This window comes from Rhinolophus hipposideros (assembly GCF_964194185.1).
Source record: "Rhinolophus hipposideros genome assembly, chromosome: X".
Lineage (NCBI taxonomy): Eukaryota > Metazoa > Chordata > Mammalia > Chiroptera > Rhinolophidae > Rhinolophus > Rhinolophus hipposideros.
This window is the reverse complement of record NC_138046.1, coordinates 51,651,493-51,669,703: the sequence shown is the minus strand read 5'-3', so window position 1 is coordinate 51,669,703 and position 18,211 is coordinate 51,651,493. Positions and strand designations below refer to the sequence as shown.

At 33.7% G+C, this 18,211-nt stretch overlaps 1 protein-coding gene across 2 annotated transcripts in view; it reads left to right on the top strand.

Annotated features, from left to right (window-relative positions):
- NRK (Nik related kinase) overlaps nucleotides 1-18,211 on the top strand; it is a 184,789-nt gene that overhangs the window by 137,649 nt on the left and 28,929 nt on the right. For both annotated transcript variants that reach the window (XM_081043133.1, XM_081043132.1), the window contains exons 15-21: nucleotides 5,537-5,604; nucleotides 7,548-7,642; nucleotides 10,493-10,587; nucleotides 10,813-11,177; nucleotides 12,839-13,163; nucleotides 15,968-16,154; nucleotides 16,609-16,764. In XM_081043133.1, coding sequence (XP_080899259.1) covers nucleotides 5,537-5,604; nucleotides 7,548-7,642; nucleotides 10,493-10,587; nucleotides 10,813-11,177; nucleotides 12,839-13,163; nucleotides 15,968-16,154; nucleotides 16,609-16,764 — 1,291 coding nt within the window. The remainder of the gene's footprint in view (nucleotides 1-5,536; nucleotides 5,605-7,547; nucleotides 7,643-10,492; nucleotides 10,588-10,812; nucleotides 11,178-12,838; nucleotides 13,164-15,967; nucleotides 16,155-16,608; nucleotides 16,765-18,211) is intronic.

The following is an 18,211-nucleotide window of genomic DNA, read 5'->3' as shown; positions in this document are numbered from 1 at the left end:
CAAGCAATCTACCAGACGCAGAGTTCAAAACACTGATTCGAAGTGTGCTCAGTGATCTCAGGGAGAATTTCAACAAAGAGATAGGAAACATAAAAATGGAGATAGAAAACATAAAAAAGAACCAATCAGAAATAAAGATAGTCAATGGTATTGTAAAAGTTATATAAGATGTCAGAGGGGTAGTAGTTTGGAGGAGGGGAATTATCACTTTATAAGGGATCAAAAAGTCTATTCTGTTGCTTAGTACACCTGAAACTAATAAAAAACAGTCAGAAATAAAGAATATAATAACTGAAATGAAGAATACATTAGAAGGAATGAACAGTAGATTAGATGAAGCGGAGGATTGAATCAGAGATGTAGAGGATAAGGTAACAGAAAACACCCAATCAGAAAAGCAAAAAGAAAAAGAATACAAACAAACGAGGACAGTTTAAGGGGCCTCTGGGACATCAAGTGTATCAACATTCTCATCCTTAGTGTATCAGAAGAAAAACAGAGAACAAGGAATTAAAATGGAGATAGAAAACATAAAAAAGAACCAGTCAGAAATAATGATATTTAATGGTATTTTAAAAGTTATATAAGTTATATTTGAAGAAATAATGAGGGAAAACTTTCCTAACCTGACAAAGGAAATGGATATTCAAGCCCAGAAAGTGCAGAGTCCCAAACACAATAAACCCAAAAAGCCCACACCAGCATACATCATAATTAAAATGCCGAAGATTAAACACAAAGAGAGAATCTTAAAAGCAGCTGGAGAAAAACAGTTAGTTACCTACAGTGCAGCTCCCATAAGACTGTCAGTTGGTTTCTCAACAGAAACATGCAGGCCAGAAGAGTGGGGCAGGAAACATTCAACATGATGAAAAACAAGGACCAACAACCAACAGTACTCTACCCAGCAAAGCTATCATTTAGAATCAAAGGACAGATAAAGAGCTCCCCAGATAATAAAAAGCTAAAGCGTTCATCACCACCAAACCACTATCACAAGGAATCTTCGAGGGACTCATTTAAGACAAAAAAGATAAAAAATATGAATAATAAAATGGCATTAACTACATAGCTATCAACAATAACTTTAAATGTAAATTGATTAAATGCTCTCATCAAAAATCATAGGGTGGCTGAATGGATAAAAAAACAAGACCCATACATATGCTGCCTACAAGAGACTTGCTTCAGATTGAAAGACACACAAACTGAAAGTAAACAGATGGAAAAAGATTTCTTTAAAATGGAAATGGAAAAAAAGCTGGTTTGCAATACTTATACCATACAAAATAGACATTAAAACAAAGGCTATAATAAAACCAAAACAGGACCCAATATTTCCACTTCTTGGTATTTATCCGAAGATAAATACCACTTTGGGAAAAGTGGTACTTCTATGGGATATGTACATCCATATGTTCATTGCAGCATTATTTACAATAACAACGATATGAAGGCAAGTTGGGTGTCCATCAATGGATGAATGGATAAAGAACAAGTGGTACATATATACAGTGGAATATTACTCAGCCATAATAAGTGAATGAAATCTTGCCATCTGTAACAACATGGATGGACCTAGAGGGCATTGTGCTCAGTGTAGTAAGTCAGACAGAGGAAGACAAATGTCATCATTTCACTTATAAGTGGAATCTAAAGAACAAAATGAACAAACTAAATAGAAATAACCTCAGATACAGAGAACATTTTGATAGTTGCAAGATAGACAGGGGATTGGAGTGGGTGAAAAAGGGGAAGGGATTAATAAGTACAAATTGGTTGTTACCCAGTAGTCATGGGGATGTAGGGCATAGCATAAGGAATACAGTCAACAATATCATAACTATTGTATGGTGTTAGATGGATACTAGTTTTATCAGGGTGATAGATGGGAGGTGGTTTGGGGGGCTGGGTGAAAAAGGTGAAGGGATTGAGAAATACAAATTGGTAGTTACAAAATAGTCATGGGGATGTAAAGTAAACTATAGGCAATAAAGTCAATTATATGGTAATAATTATGTCTAGTGCAAGATGGATATTAGACTAGTCAGGGGGATGGATCACTTCTGAAATTATATAGATATCTAACCACTATACTGTACACCTGAAATTAATATAAAATAATATTGAATGTCAACTGTAACTGAAAAAATAAAAATGGAAGGGAAAGGTGAAGGGAATAAGGGGTCCAGGTATTTCCAGGTATAAAACAAATACATCATGGGGATGTAATGTACAACATTGATAATATAGTCAATAATATTGTGATAGCAAAGTATGACGTCAGATGGTTGCTGGACTTATCGTGGTGATCACTTCTTTAGGTATATAAATGTTAAATAATATATAAATGTAATATAATATTGTATGTTAGCTATATTTTAATAAAAATTTCAAAAAAAATAGTTCTTGTCTTACTGATAGTGGGTCAGGAATCTCATTATTGTTCTTAATCACTACAAGGGCCCCAGATCGCTATATCTCTTACTTCAAAATGCTTCATAGTAGTCTTCTGTGATGTCTTTCGTGGACAATTATCCTTTTTAAATGCATATATTTTTTTGTGATACTAACAGTTTTCTGAAGAGAATAATAGAATACTGTTTTGTAAATAGTAACCACTGGCAGAAGAAACATAAGCTGGATTGTATTACTTAGTTACAATTGGTAATATTTCTCCCTTTCTGCCTTATTAAATGATGATTTTACTCTTACTCTCAAAGTAGTTATTACGGTAAGCATGGCACCTTAAGTAGGAAATATAATGAGCTGTGTTTGATTGGTTTGGAATACATCATTTGCCTTAGCATATGCTGTTCTTACTAGTCATTTTCTTCTCCCCATTTTCAGACCAAATACAAACAATTCATATTAGGTATTATCCTTTCTTATTTGGGGCATTTATCTATACCAAGCAGTTTTGGCCTCTGGTTTACTACTGCCAATAAACTTTCTGAGGTCATCTTCATAAACCAAGAGGCCTAGACTGGGGCTATATCATGCCAGCTATCTGAATCGAAAGTGGAAAAAGTCAGTATGATGCTTATCCTGCATACTGCCAAACATCTGGTTATATTTGGAAATACTCATTAGCAAAACATGTGAATGCTTGACAACATTTTTCATTTCTTACCTGTTTGTTGGAGTGTCAAAATAATCTTGATAAGTCACTACATAGAAAAATAAATAGTAAGGTTAGTATAGTTTCTAGAAACTATGGAGTGACATTATCAGCATGAAAATCCCAGATTTTTAAAAAATTGTCACACGTTAAATTTTCTTTTCTAAAGAATCTAGTCTGACTGCCTTGTTGAAAAGCAGAATGATCTATTTTTTTGGATAGCTAAAAACTATTTTGAACAGTAACCGAGGGATACAAAACTAAATGAGGTAAGGCAACACTCCATGGTCCTATCTACTAATATAAAAAACTCATATTAAAAAAAAAAGGAAAATAAAAAACTGCAATGCGAAGGGTTTTTTCTTACTGAAAAAAAATAAATAAATAAATAAACGTGCCCCACTGATGGAAGCTTACCTATTACATGGGCTCTTTTTCAAGTGTTTTCCTGTATTACATGAATGAATAATTAATAAAATTCAGATTAATTCTTTAAAATTGAAAAACATATTTGGAACACTGACATTACTGTCAAATTGTAAAGTGAAAAATACTTTCTTTAAGATGGGACATTTTTTACTCTTGAGGGATTTTAATGATGTGTATATGTATGTATTACACCTTTTGAAAATCTAGAGTTACCTAAAAAGGGTAAGTGAAAGAGAAGTTTGAAATTAAATTCTGAGTGAGACATTTGGACTTGATATAAAAAGGAAAACAAAAACATAAAAAGAACATTAAATTAGCAGTTGGGAGCCCTACATTCTCATTATAGATATTCTTTGACTTGATGTAAAATTCTTTAGAAAGTCATTTTCCTTCTCTGGGCTACAGATTCCTCAATAAAATGAGAGTGTTTGGTTATATGATCTCCAGAAACTGTTATTATATTAAAATTCAAGGATATCATTAGAAGTTATGGTTAAGCAGTTCTAATGTTATAAGTAATTATGAAAATATGATCTATGAGGTATGACAATTAAGTTTGCGAACTTTCCACCGTGCACTTACATTGGCAGCACTGTGCACACAGCTCTGTAAGGTTTTATAACCTTGGTATATCAGTGTCTCTTAGCTGTGTTCGGGTCAACATGTGGTGGTGTCTTGCTGAGTGGCATTCATTTATGTTGTTGCGTGTTTTTGTGTTCCATCATAAGAATGTCTGAGCTTGAATTAGAGCAATGAACAAACATTAAATTTCTTGTTAAACTTGGCAAGAGTGGAAGTGAAATCAGGGACATGTTAGTCCCAGTTTATGGGGATAATGCTATGAAGAAAATGGCGGTGTACAGATGGATTAAACGTTTTTCTGAAGGGAGAAAATGCATCACTAATGAAGAGAGGTCAGGGTGGCCAGTAACGAGCAGAACTGATGAAAACATTGCAGAAAGTCATCGAATCGAGCACCAAAATCGTCGGCTGACTGTGAGAAGCATAGCAAAACAAGTAAACATTGATAGAGCAACCGTTAGGAAAATCTTAACTAAAAATCTTGGCATGAGAAAGGTGTGCGCAAAAATGATCCCAAAGCAGCTCACCTATGAACAAAAGTAAAGGAGAGTCGAAGTTTCCCAAGACCTTTGGAGAGACAAGACGATGTTTTGGGCCATGTTATCACTGGTGATGAAACATGGGTGTGTCAATATGACCCTGAAACAAAGCGTCATAGTGCACAATGGAAGTCAGCCAATTCTCCACGACCAAAAAAGTTCCATCAGTCCAAATCAAGAGTCAAAACAATGTTGCTAACCTTTTTTGATATCTGAGGGATTATTCATTATGAATTTGTACAAACTGGACAAACAGTTAAGCAGACTTACTATTTGGAAGTGCTGAAACGCTGCGGGAAAAAGTTAGACGAAAATGACCTGAACTTTTCACCAACAATTCATGGCTCTTGCATTACAACAATGTACCAGCTCACACAGCAATGTCTGTGAGGGACTTTTTAGCCAGTAAACAATTAACTGTATTGGAACACACTCCCTACTCACCTGATCTGGCCCTTAATGACTTCCTTCTTTACCCGAAGATAAAGGAATTATTGAAAGGAAGACATTTTGATGACATTCAGGACATCAAGGGTAATAGGACAACAGCTCTGATGGCCATTCCAGAAAGAGAGTTCCAAAATTGCTTTGAGGGTGAACTAGGCTCTGGCGTCGGTGCATAGCTTCCCAATGGGAGTACTTCAAAGGTGACCATAGTGATATTCAGCAATGAGGTATGTAGCACTTTTTCTAGGATGACTTCTCGAACTTAATTGTCGGACCTCGTATTTATAAAAATCAGATTTTATAAGTTGTATTTTTAAGAAAATATCTCTATCTGAAGAAAGGCATTTTCCCGTATATTAATAACTCAAAATGATTTATGATGGAGAATTCTATAGAAGTATCACATTGTGTCTTTGAGGTCCAAGAAAGATCTACTTCTATGTCTTACAACCAGGATCGTGCACACCACGTCAAGTTCTCTTCAAGGTATTTGTCTTTAATTTTGTATTCAAATTACTCATAGTTTACTATCACATGGAAAATTAAAGCTTATTTATTTGACACGAAATTATGTGTAAAGTCAAAATTAAAATATTAATAACAGCATTGTCATCAATGTCCCATATTTAAAACCTTAATTGCAACAATCCATTATTAACCAGATCTTTCATATTCGGACATATGCAATCTTAGTGTCATTTAGTTTGATGATTAGATCGTAAAATCCACAATTTAATGAAAATCCACAATTTAATCCACAACAATGAATTCTTTAACAGCTTTCAAATAGTAATTTACAATAAAAAGAAGTGTGATTTCATGTGTATCATGTACTTCACCTACACATTTTCTCATGCAATACATGATAAAACACACACAAAAATAATCCCTAACCTCAGAAGCTAATGCCACAGAATGTGCAAGACTGAAATGGTCTATAGGGAAAATCAAACCTAAAGCTATATATTATATCAGTGATAGTTTATGCCAGCCATTTTATATTTATCTCTGTAATATTGGTGATCTTCAGTAATTTTCAGAGGTTATGGTTCATATTTTCGATATTGAATGCAATGTGTTATATTTAAAAGCTAATTTTTTATGTATATTTTCCTTGAAAATCATACTCTCAGCCCCAATTAATAATGAATAGAACATAGGCTATATTCATTCACAGTTATTTAGTGAATATTTATTGAGTAATTACTATATTCAAGATACTGGGCTGTATGGCCAACTGGCTTAGAGTTGATAGTATGTAGTACGCATATTCTTACTGTGATATATTTTAAAAGTCCATATATTTATGTCCTTAGATTTAAATGGTGTGTAGAAATTTTGGAAAATTTGAAACCAAGATTGGGGATTTCCTCTTCCTCTGAATTCAATGAATGAGTTGTCATGGTCATTCTGACCACAAAGTGACGATACTAGTTTAGTTTTGTGTATCTGTTTTTGGTATCATGGAGTATGACTTCAATAAAACCCAATATATAAAAAATGATATTGCTATTAAACTGGAATTTGTTGACCATGTCACCAAAGTATTTTTGAATTTATGACTAGCAAATATTTTAACTTTAAATACGGTAAAATTTACAAAATTGATTTAAATGCAACTTGAGTCTTTCTCTGAAATTTTGTGTCATAGAAAAGACTCTTGTCTGTTCCAAGCCTAAGTCAATAACCATCATCCTTCCTACACAGAAATTCTAAAGCAACTATAAAATTTAGCAGCAGTGGTCAAAAAAAAAAAAAAATCTACAAAGTCCCTGAATTTAAATAGTAAAAACTAAAGTGTTCTATCTGTCCATCTAAGTATCTATCTATATCAGAAATAGAACATTAAAGAAATATGGATTCCAAGCATTTGAAATCAGGATAATAGTAGTGGAATATCTGACATAACAATTACTTAACTCTTTTATCATGTAGAAATCCTCACATCTCTATAAAATTATGTTTACTGCTGTGTTATCCAGGTAATAATAATGTCTGAATATTAGATTAAAGAAAGTTTATAAGAATTTTTAGAAATAAATAAGATATGTGAAAAAACTTATACCATGTTTCCCCGAAAATAAGACCAGGTGTTATATTAATTTTTGCTCCAAAAGATGCATTAGGGCTTATGTTCAGGGTCTGTCATCCTGAAAAATCATTCTAGGGCTTATTTTATGGTTAGGTCTTATTTTCGGAGAAACACGGTACTATATGGAAATACATTTTCATATTTTGGAAATTGTTTCTTTGTTCTAGATAAAATAGCAGTTATGGGGAAAATGGAAATTGGAAAATATTACTTAAGTTCTACTTTTTTTTTTCAGTTTGATATATACCTATATGCTTAAAACTTTTTGTTGGCCTTGATGTTGAGTTGTACATGAATGTTAGGACATGACACATTTTTTTTTCTGTCTTTTCATTAGTGTTCCTCAGCGATCTCCTTTGGAACAAGCTCAGAAGCCTACTGACACCAGACAAAGGAGTTCGCAAAATCCTCAGAATTGTTCAGCAATATCAGGTGATTAAAAGCACGAACAGTCAAAACGTGGAGTTAATGTTTCACAATTTACATTAGAAGTCAAGAAAAAAGTTCAACAAGGAATTATTCAAAAGTGTCAGCGAGGCCAAGTAAGATTAAAACCAGGAGGCCACTGGATTTGGCAATTCAGTGGTCATTGGTGACCTATGAGAAATGGAAAATAATTTTTCTGAAGTTTCTTCTTTCAGTTGAGTAGTAGCTGGGAATGTGTCTAGGGAGGTGGAGTGTGTCAACTTTAGTTTCCATAATGTGTGAAAAATATGGGAAAGGAACTGGGGAGAAGCTGCTAAATGGGCGAAAATTTATAGGCTGTGTTTAGAATGTTGAAATTTTAGATGAAATACTTGCAAGCATGTGTTTTATTTATCAGTTTGTTATTTAACCTCCTGAAAAAAAGATATACAGTATCTCACAAACATTTCTAAATGTTGCAAATTGATGTTTTTACTCAAAATACATGAAAAATTAATAAAATCATAGAAAATAGCTTAACTAATTGTGATATTAATTTCAAAAAAATGTTTTATGACATGATTTGAGAGAGTTTAAATTATAGATTTGTGAAATATTGGATAAACAAAGCCAAAAGTTGTGCATTGGATCATAAAATCTGATGTTATCTACCTTTAAACAACCCAAGTATGTTAAGCAAGAATAAAATAGCAAAGTCCCCAAGTTTCTGTAAAAATGTAGCATACAGATTTAATTAAAATGATAGTTATAAAATATATAGGTGTACTATATATAAACTAATTAACAATTAATTAGTAAACAATTAGTAGATTGTTAATAATTAATAGCAATTTTATTTAAGTGTTAATAAAAAAGGATGTATAGGTGTAAAATCACATACTGACAGACCTGAAGTTAAAAACCCCATTCTTCTTAGGAGACTTAGATAATGGCAAAATTCTTTTAAATAGTAGTGACCCCTCCTGCATAAATATTATCTTTTGAGAAATAAGATAAGCCTGCATGAAGAATCGCTTTAAGAATTTTACCTGAGGCAATTTCTCTAATACTGGGCAAACAACTAAAAATTTAAGGTTTGTTCACATTGTTTGTTTTTTTTTTTAATAAGCAAATTCTGCATTAGGTCCCAAAGCAGTCATGAACAGCAGTGAGAGGGAGCATGGGATGGATAGCATCTATGTAGCTAAAGATCTTTGCAGTTCTAAAATTCTGTTATTTGTTATGTGTGTTACATAGACCATTTGAAGTTTCCCATGAGATTGCATACTTCATCATGCAGGAAATCACAACACCTTACCATAAATGTGCTCCAAATCTCAAACACTCACCCAAACTTCTTATTTAGCCTAATAACACAACAAGAGATTTGAGAGAAAATGGTTTGCTGCAGAAAGATAAGAAACTGCAAAAGTACAAGTCAGACAGAAAAAGTCCAGAACCACAGGACTTCACTCACATATGGGATATAAAACTGAAAGCAATAAAGGAACAAGACAAACAAGAACTCATAGACACAGACAATAGTTTAGTGGTTACCAGAGGGTAAGGGGTGAGGGGGTGGTAGATGAGGGTAAGGAGGATCAAATATATGGTGATGGAAGGAAAACTGACTCTGGGTGGTGAACACACAATGTGATATATAGATGATGTATTATAGAAATGTACACTTGAAACCTACATAATTTTACTAACCATTGTCACCCCAATAAATTTAATTTAAAAAGTACAATAGTGCCAGAAGACGTGGACACAAATTGTAGGATGTGTGCAGTGTAATATTCTCAAATGATAGCAGTGTATCCAAATACATGCATTCTGGATTTGTAGTCCCTATACTTTGACTATATCTACCAAGGCTATACAAATAAAAGAGGGATAGTACTATTTATTTTTAAAATCCAAGCACACAAAAACAGTGAACGGGGACCTGTCGCCTTAGTGAAGCTTTTTCTAAGTACACTCACCCAGATCTAAGTATTCCCACTGCATTTTAATGCCAGGTGTTACTTACTGTAACACAAACCTTAACATCAAAAATCCAAACTTCCCATCCAGACAAATTTGCACTTTTAATGGAAGTATTTACACTATAAAATTGAGTTGTGCATTGTGATAGCAACTAGCCATGTGTAGCTATTAAAATTAAAACTAAAATGAAATTTAAATAAAATTATGAAGTCAACCCCTCAGGCACACTACTTAATAGTCATGTGTGGCTAGTTGCTACTGTATTAGACAGTAAAGATACAGAACATTTCTATTGCTGCAGAAAGTTCTGTTGCACAATGCCCCTATGGAAAGGTTCCCTGTTTTATAAAAAGAGCTCAGCTTTGTCTGTTTTTAGTTCACTTTTCAACTGTATTGAAATGCTTATGGCTACATCCCTGAGTGGGAATTGTGTGATTAAGAATGCAGAGTCAACTCTCCTCTTGAGAATTTTGTCTAATCTATCATCTTCTAATACATTGTTGGGCTGTTTTTTTTTCTGGTTAGTATAGGAGGCCATTGGTACCACTCAGCCCTTCCTATTCTTGATATAAATATTTTTAATAGAACTATTGGTCTACCCATCTCACTGTGTACCTTCTTACACAAATAGAAATACTTAGCTAGTGCATCCTTAATATTGAAAACAGAAAAGTCATGTAGTTCTACAGACAGTAAAAACCTTGAGCCTGTCACTACCACTGAAAATAGAACCTAGGATTCTGGCCCCATGAGAATTTATCAGGTGATATTTCTTGAATGGAAAGAGTCTACAAGAAAAAATACCAAGGGATAGAACTGGCACGCTATAAAAATGAAGGCAATAGTGGTGATCACCACTGTTACTAATGTTTTCTGGTTATTCCACAGAATCTTCTGAGGAAGAGAGTCCTGTAATTGGGAGAAGGTCCCAGTCGTCACCGCCTTATTCTACTATTGATCAGAAGTTGCTGCTTGACATCCATGTAGGTTTCTAGTTTAACTCTTAACACATTTATGTCCTTTTTCATTTTCAGTTTCTTTTGATTTACATATTTTAATATTTACTTGAAGGGAGGGTTAAAGTGTTTAATTTTAAATTAATCCTTCACAGATAGATTTTCATTGCTATGTGAGTATACAGAAATTTTCCAATCTAGAAGAAAATGGAAGGCGACTAGAGACTACATTAACCTTTCTTCTGTACACAGGTTCCAGATGGATTTAAAGTAGGAAAAATATCACCCCCAGTTTACTTGACAAATGAATGGGAAGGCTATAATGCACTCTCTGAAATCTTCCGGAATGATTGGTTAACTCCCACACCTGTCATTCAGCCCCCTGAAGAAAATGGTGATTATGTTAAAGTCTATGATGCTGGCGTTGATACTGATGGTGATGATGATGATTCTGATGATGTGTATGAAGATAGCTATGACCATGACAATGGCAGTGATGCCTTGGATATACAAGTTGGTCAGGCTAATGATGTTGATGAAGACCCTAGTGACGATGGCAATGATGAGGCTGTTGATGACAAAGACAATAATCATGATGATGCTACTAGTTGGCCAAGGTTGGTTTTTATCCATTACTTGCACTATCCATGTTTTATAATTTCAGCACTATATGCATCTTTGATTTACTTTCAAAATGTATTACTAAGAGGGTGAAGGAATTGCACTTGCATAGTGGTAAATGGTTAAGTTTCAATAATATATTTTATTTTTTTATACAAAACAATTTATTTTGCATTTTTGTGTATAGTATTTTATTATTATTCAAATATTTGTAAGGCTCTTTAGAACTGGAATTGTCTTGGTGCTGCTGTTAGAATCAATGCTGCTGAATCAGCCTACCCTGTAAAACTGCAATGAGTATGAGAAGTAGGGTGACAAATTTAGTAGTGTGCTACTTAATAACTGTAAGAGGAAGCCCTAGTATTTGTGAACAGAATCTCTAAATTTGCTGGAAAAAAAATGATCGCTAACTTGACTTTCACTTGATATTTTTTAAGCTTCAACTTACAAATATGGCATTATTTTTGGAATTCTGAAAAATGCTGTAACTAAATTCAGTACTCATTCAACTTTATCTTCTTATAGAGTAGCTGCCCAAAGTGATAATATTTAGTGAAGTAGTGTTTTTGACACACCAACAGTTGTCTGCTGTATAATGTGTGTGTATATATATGTGTGTGTGTGTGTGTGTGTACATATATATACGTATATATGTGTATATATATATATTTATATATATATATATATACAGAGAGAGAGAGAGAGAGAGACCCTTGCTCCTACTCTAAACAGCCAGTGTATTCTTATTTACATATGCTCATGGTTTGTATTTAAACTGCTCTTACAGAAGATTAGTTGCATAATATATTTTCCAGATTTAGAAAAAATAATTAACAGTGGGAAAATTGTTTGCTCTATAATTTTGAAATCTACATATTGTTTTTAAATGTTATTGGTGGGGATATACGTGACAGAACAGAATATAGATAATTCAACTTTTTTTTTCTTTTTTGCGAACTAAAAATTGACCAGGAATTCCATAGCCAAATAAATTCTGTTTTAGAATTATAATAAGTACATGTTTATGATGTCTGTTATGCAAAACATCACTGAGAATTTTTTTAAGCTTGCTGTTCTTAGGAACTAACTAAATCACTATCTTAGCTTAATAAGATCTATATTATTGAACTTCGTGATGGTAGTAGAACAATCAATGGGATTCTGTAGCAAAGCAGTCAATACACGTGCTAAAAGATCAAGGCACGTGTTAACATTAGCGTAAATTAGATATATTACAAGAAGAATTATTCAAATATGTTGTGGTTGAGCCAAGAAGGCTTATTCATTCATGTGGCTATGAAGTTGCTAATGCATGAAATAATCTATTATTTAAGAAAAAATACATATTCTTGCTACCAACCTAACATGTGTTCCTAATAAAGGATTCACGTTCACTCCCATTTGCCATCCAAATGTCGCCAGGGGATTGACGATGGATATGGGGTTAACTCAATATCTAAGGTTGAAAGGACATAGGGGCATTTTTCTCATCTTTATCATATCTATGTGAAGTAGTGTTCACATAGAGCAAAAATCTTTTAGAGATGGTAATGTGTATAAGACACATCCCAATTCTGTTTAATTTGATGACTTTCAAATGTGTTTTTACTGAATGGTTTTCACCCAGTCATTAACTGAATCTTGTTGTCTGGCCAAGCTATGGCAGAGGTGGGAAGAAAAATGGTAGAGATGAGAGTGATGGAGGAGAAGGAACCTGCAGCAGTTATGGAAGCCAGAGAGCCAGTAGAAGCCATGGAAGATGTGCAGCCAGTGGTGGCAATGCAACTGTTGGAGACCAAGAAGGTCATAGAGCCAATATAGGAAGCAGAAGAAGAGGCAAAAAGGATGATGGGGGTAGAGGAGTCAGTGAAACCAATGAAGAGAGTGATGCCCTTGAACTCAATGAAGGAGAAAATTGCTCAGAGAGAGATGGTCCAGAATTGGAGAGACCAGCATCTGAGGACTTCGAACATGAACAAGAGGTAATGCACCATTTGAAAAGAATTAGCTCCTCTCGTTGTGAATGTGTTTCTTCATGTGGTATGTCACATTTCCAGCAATTCCATGTTTTAAACTTTTATCCCAAAGTCTTAAATATTTTGAATTGTAGCTGTAGATAGATCTTTACATCTTCTCATTTGGATGGTTCCTATTTTACTTTGAGGAACAAAACTATCTTCCTTGTTTTCCTTTATTACTCAGATCACATGTTTGAGATAGTGTCTCTTAACACACACCTTTTTCTTAGGACATTTTTATTGTGGTAAAATATACATTACATAAGATTTTCTAGTTTAAGTGTACAATTCAGTGAAATTAAATACATTTAAAATGTTGTACAACTATTACTACTATTCATTTTTAGAAATATTTTATCATCCCAAACAATTAAACAGTTAACTCGCTATTATCTTGCTTCCCAATATTTAGTAACCTTTATTCTACTTTTTGTCTAGGTACTTTGTATAATCAGAATCATACAGTATTTGTCCTTTTCTGTCTGGCTTATTTAACTTAGCATAATATTTTCAAGGTTGATCCATGTTGTAGTATGTGTCAGGATTTTCTTTCATTTTAAGACTCAATAACATTCTGTTATGTGAATACATCCCATTTTGTTTATCCATTCATGTGATCATGGACACTTGAGTTATTTTCACCTTTTTGCTATCATGGATAATTCTGCTGTGAACATTCATGAACAAGTATAGTTCGAGTTACTGTTTTCAATTATTTGGGCTATATGAGTATATCTAGGAATGGAATGTCTAGATGTGTAATTGCTAGAATGGAATTGCTAGATTCTATTTTAATTTTTAGAGTACTATTAACACATACAATAAAACCTAAGTAACAAACTATGTTTAGATAATGATTTTGTCATTTACAAAAGCTTTACTAGCTTTATAAATAGGTCTAAAAATACTCAAGTAGCTTCATAGTTGCTAGATCAATAGGAATTATCACAGAGAACATTTTCTGGAGCATTAATTCTTGATAAGTGAGGAGTACTTGGATATCTGCAAACACGGTAAGATTCCAGACAGAGGAAACATCATGCCAATCTACTTTCCAAGCCTGGTATCCTATCACACAAACAGACTTAGAAGATACCATTCTCTTTCATGAATTAGTGCCCTTATGTAAGCTGTTTACTTTGTTCATAAGGCTGCCCCCTCACCTCTTCTCTGCTTAGTGAACTAGTCATCCTTCATGATCTAATTCATATCTTTGATTTCCCAAAGTAGAATTATATACCCCTTCCACTGTGCTTGCTAGAATGTTGCCCATAGTTTCATTTTAGTGCTTATGACATTATAGTTTGGTTGTTTACTTGCTTTTCTGTCATAGTAGATTGTGAACTTTTAAAATGCAGAAACACTGTTTAATCTATCCTTGATTATTTTTCCTTACCCACTCATCCAATCTCAGGGTCCAACCTAGGGTTTGGTCTATGATAGGCACATAATAATTATGGAACAAATCAATGAAGGGAGAAAACAAAGAAGAAAGGCAGGAAGGAAATTCCCTAGATGGATTCCAATAGGAAAGCAGTATCAGTGGGAATGTATGTCTGTCTCTGTCTATATCTATCTATCATCTACCTTTCTATCTATCCATCTATCCATCTATCCATCTATCTATCTATCTATCATCTTCTATCATCTATTATCTATCTACCTACCTACCTACCAATCTAAATTAAAGACATTAAAACAGGATGTCCCAACATAGTTTTCACAGCACACCTGTGTACCTCCAGTTACATTAAGGAATGTTTTTGACATTTACAGAGTGATTGTATCTTACTTTCTTTTTAATTTAAAAAGGATGTGTTGCCACAGAGACCTTTGGTGGTTGGAAAGTCATAAAAACAAATCTTGAAAGGGCAGCACAACTCTCTCAAAGCCAAGTATCCCTGTTTAGAAACACACACGCACACACACACACACACACACACACACACACAAATTGCTTATCAACAGACAGGCTTACCAAAAACAGTTGGTATGTTTTTCCACAGGATATAGCATTCCACATAAAATCTGTCACATTTTGTGGCTTTTATCCTTGAATTTCTTCCCTGTAAGTTAATGAAAGCCAGCTACATTTTTAGTGAAGCATGTTCACACTCTTGAGTTTGTGTTGGTTGATTTCCCATCAGTAGTTTTGCCATTTCACAAACTGGAACTGATACCCCCAAAACTGGTGCTTTTAATATTTTCAAATGGTTGTCGGGCATAGCATAGCTGAATGTAAGCTTTGGAATCAGACTTTGGTTTCAATCTCTGGCTCCCTTACTTATCTCTGTGACCTTGAATACATTCAAGTTTGCTAAGCTTTAGTTTCTTTATAAATAAAATAGAAATAATTATACTTACTTTTTGGGTTGTTGTAAGGATTGATAACGATTTGTAAGTAAGATGCTCAGCAGGACACATCGTATATAGTAAAAATTCCACAAATGTTAGGTCCCCAAATTGTACAGGTAGGGACTTTTAAGCTCCTTGAATTTCTACTCTGATATCAAATTGTCTCAATATAGATTATTTCTGTATCTTCTGATGACATTGTTGAGTTTATCTGGTAAATGTGGATTTTATAATGGTGCAGAATTATAGATATTACAAATTTTGCATTCTGTTTTTCTCTTTTTTTAATTAAAGTTTATTGGGGTGACAATTGTTAGTAAAATTCATTCTACTTTTCAAATGGCCCCTAAGCATATTATATTTCTCTCACTGTTAGTCTCCTAATAAAGTCAAAATCAATTTTCCATTTTTAGGAGTCACTTGGTAGAAGTGAGGCTTCAAATGTCATTACCTCAGGTGCTGTGGGTACAGCACCTGATGGTGAGAATGACAGTATAGACATATCGGAAGCATCAACAGAATCGGGTTCTTCTGCCAGCCACTCATCTCCTTCCAACGTTTCTGGGAGGGCTGCAAATGCTGACTTTGCTAGTGCCACCTGTAAGTGTTTTTAATATTGCCTCCAAATGCAGTTTGTTCACATATTAAATACAGTGTTTGACCACTGGTTCATAATCTGAAAAGAATCAAATCATTCTGATACTTAGTTGACATAAATCCAGATGGATATGTGCTTTAAAAATCTCCTCTTTACTGAGTCTTTATGGCGCCTACATTTTTGAACTACAGTTGAGAAATTGAGTCCCTCATCTGGGTCATTTTTGCAATCTAATCATAGAAACGAGATACATTCATGTTCTGATATATTTTAACCATCATGACATATGTTATCTGTTGGTTTAGGAGTTACACAAATGATACCTCCAGTAAAAAATTAAAATACTATAAAGGCAAAGAAACTTTTCTAGGCTGTGTCTCATTTGTGGAAACACTCAACACGTATGGTGTATACACTAGTAATTGTTCTAAATATATTTCCCTTACTTCTTCACAGTATATGCTGGATTAGTGGAAGTAACTGAGAAATCACCTAAGAAACCCTCTGAAGTGAATGTTAACCCACTGTATGTCTCTCCTGCATGTAAAAAACCACTAATCCACATGTATGAAAAGGAATTCACTTCTGAGATATGCTGTGGTTCTTTGTGGGGTGAGTTTGGTTTTATACAACAATATAGTCCTTTAAAGAATATATTTTATCTATGTAGCAATGTTGTGAAAAATCAAAGATGTAAAATATTTGTTCATTATTACCAAAAAGAAAGTGTGTGTGTGTGTGTGTGTGTGTGTGTGTATTTGTAGGTATTTATAGGGTTAATTTGCTCTTTTTTTGTTGATTTATTTTGACTGAATGCAGTTTGATGATTAAATTGATGCTCCCTCCCCCCTTTTTGTTCTATTTGTATTTTTAACCTGAATAAACTGGGCTAACATATAAAATTGGACTGTTATGATTTTTGAAAATTTGAGCTTAGTGTTTTTTTAATTTAAGGGCATGTGCAGCATGTAATACCTAATGAGATATTATAAGAAATATTTCTGCAGGTTCTTATTTTAAAATAATCTTGAGGATTTGCAAAGGAAGTTCCTTCTATAATCTTTTAACTCTGATAGACATTTTCAATCCTTTGTTCCAGAAGAATTATAATAACATTGGTAGTGCTGAGACAATATTTTACGTCAAGCCAGTCTGTGTCATAAATGAAACAATAAATGAACACAAGGAGGAGAGAAATCCAAAGTAAATGCCAACCTCCAACTTGCAATTTCATAGATTTTACTTATTGTATATTGAACAAGGGATAGAATTCAAATTAAAAATAGAGCAGTGTAGCAGACATAGTTATATGGATTGAACAATTTAGGAAAAAACACGTCATTCTCAAGGTTCTGGTAATGTGTCAGATTACAAGAAAGCCAAGTTTACTTCATTATCATTTCAGTTAGGCAACTACCCAGTTTATGTCCAATAACTCATAACTTGTGAAAATTTCTTTTGAAAAATAAAAGATTATAGTCAAAATTTACTGCATTTCCTTCTCCCTCTCTGCTTCCCCTGTGGGAGGAATACACAGTTCATAAACCTGTCATTGGCTGTTACTTAGAGAACTGGTAAAGGACAGAGTGGGAAAATGAAGCCAGAGACCCTTGTCTTTCTTCCTTACAACCTTAGAGCACAAATACTGGGATGCCAAAAAAAATGTATATACATGACTAGTATTCAACTTTTGTTATTGGTATATATTGAGTATTACAATTTTAATAAAGTTTTTTTTTTCCTTTCTTAAAGTGTGTATATATTTTTTGGCAACCTCTGCATTCTCCAAGTAGAAGGAAGATACTGAAGTACTCTCTCTTACATGACTTTGCTGATTTTCTCCTGTGTCTTAGGATATGGGGGGAAACTCCTACACTGGTGTAAAGTATATTCTGACTTTACTTTGATCTCCTGTTTCAGTCCTGTCTTTCTGGTCTTTTAAAACAGTACTTATATTTGAGTGAATAGGGCCAGCAGACAAATAATAGAGTATAGGAATTTAAATACATAACAATAGGAATTAATTTCATAGGCATTTAGCAATATCAGTTTTTAAATG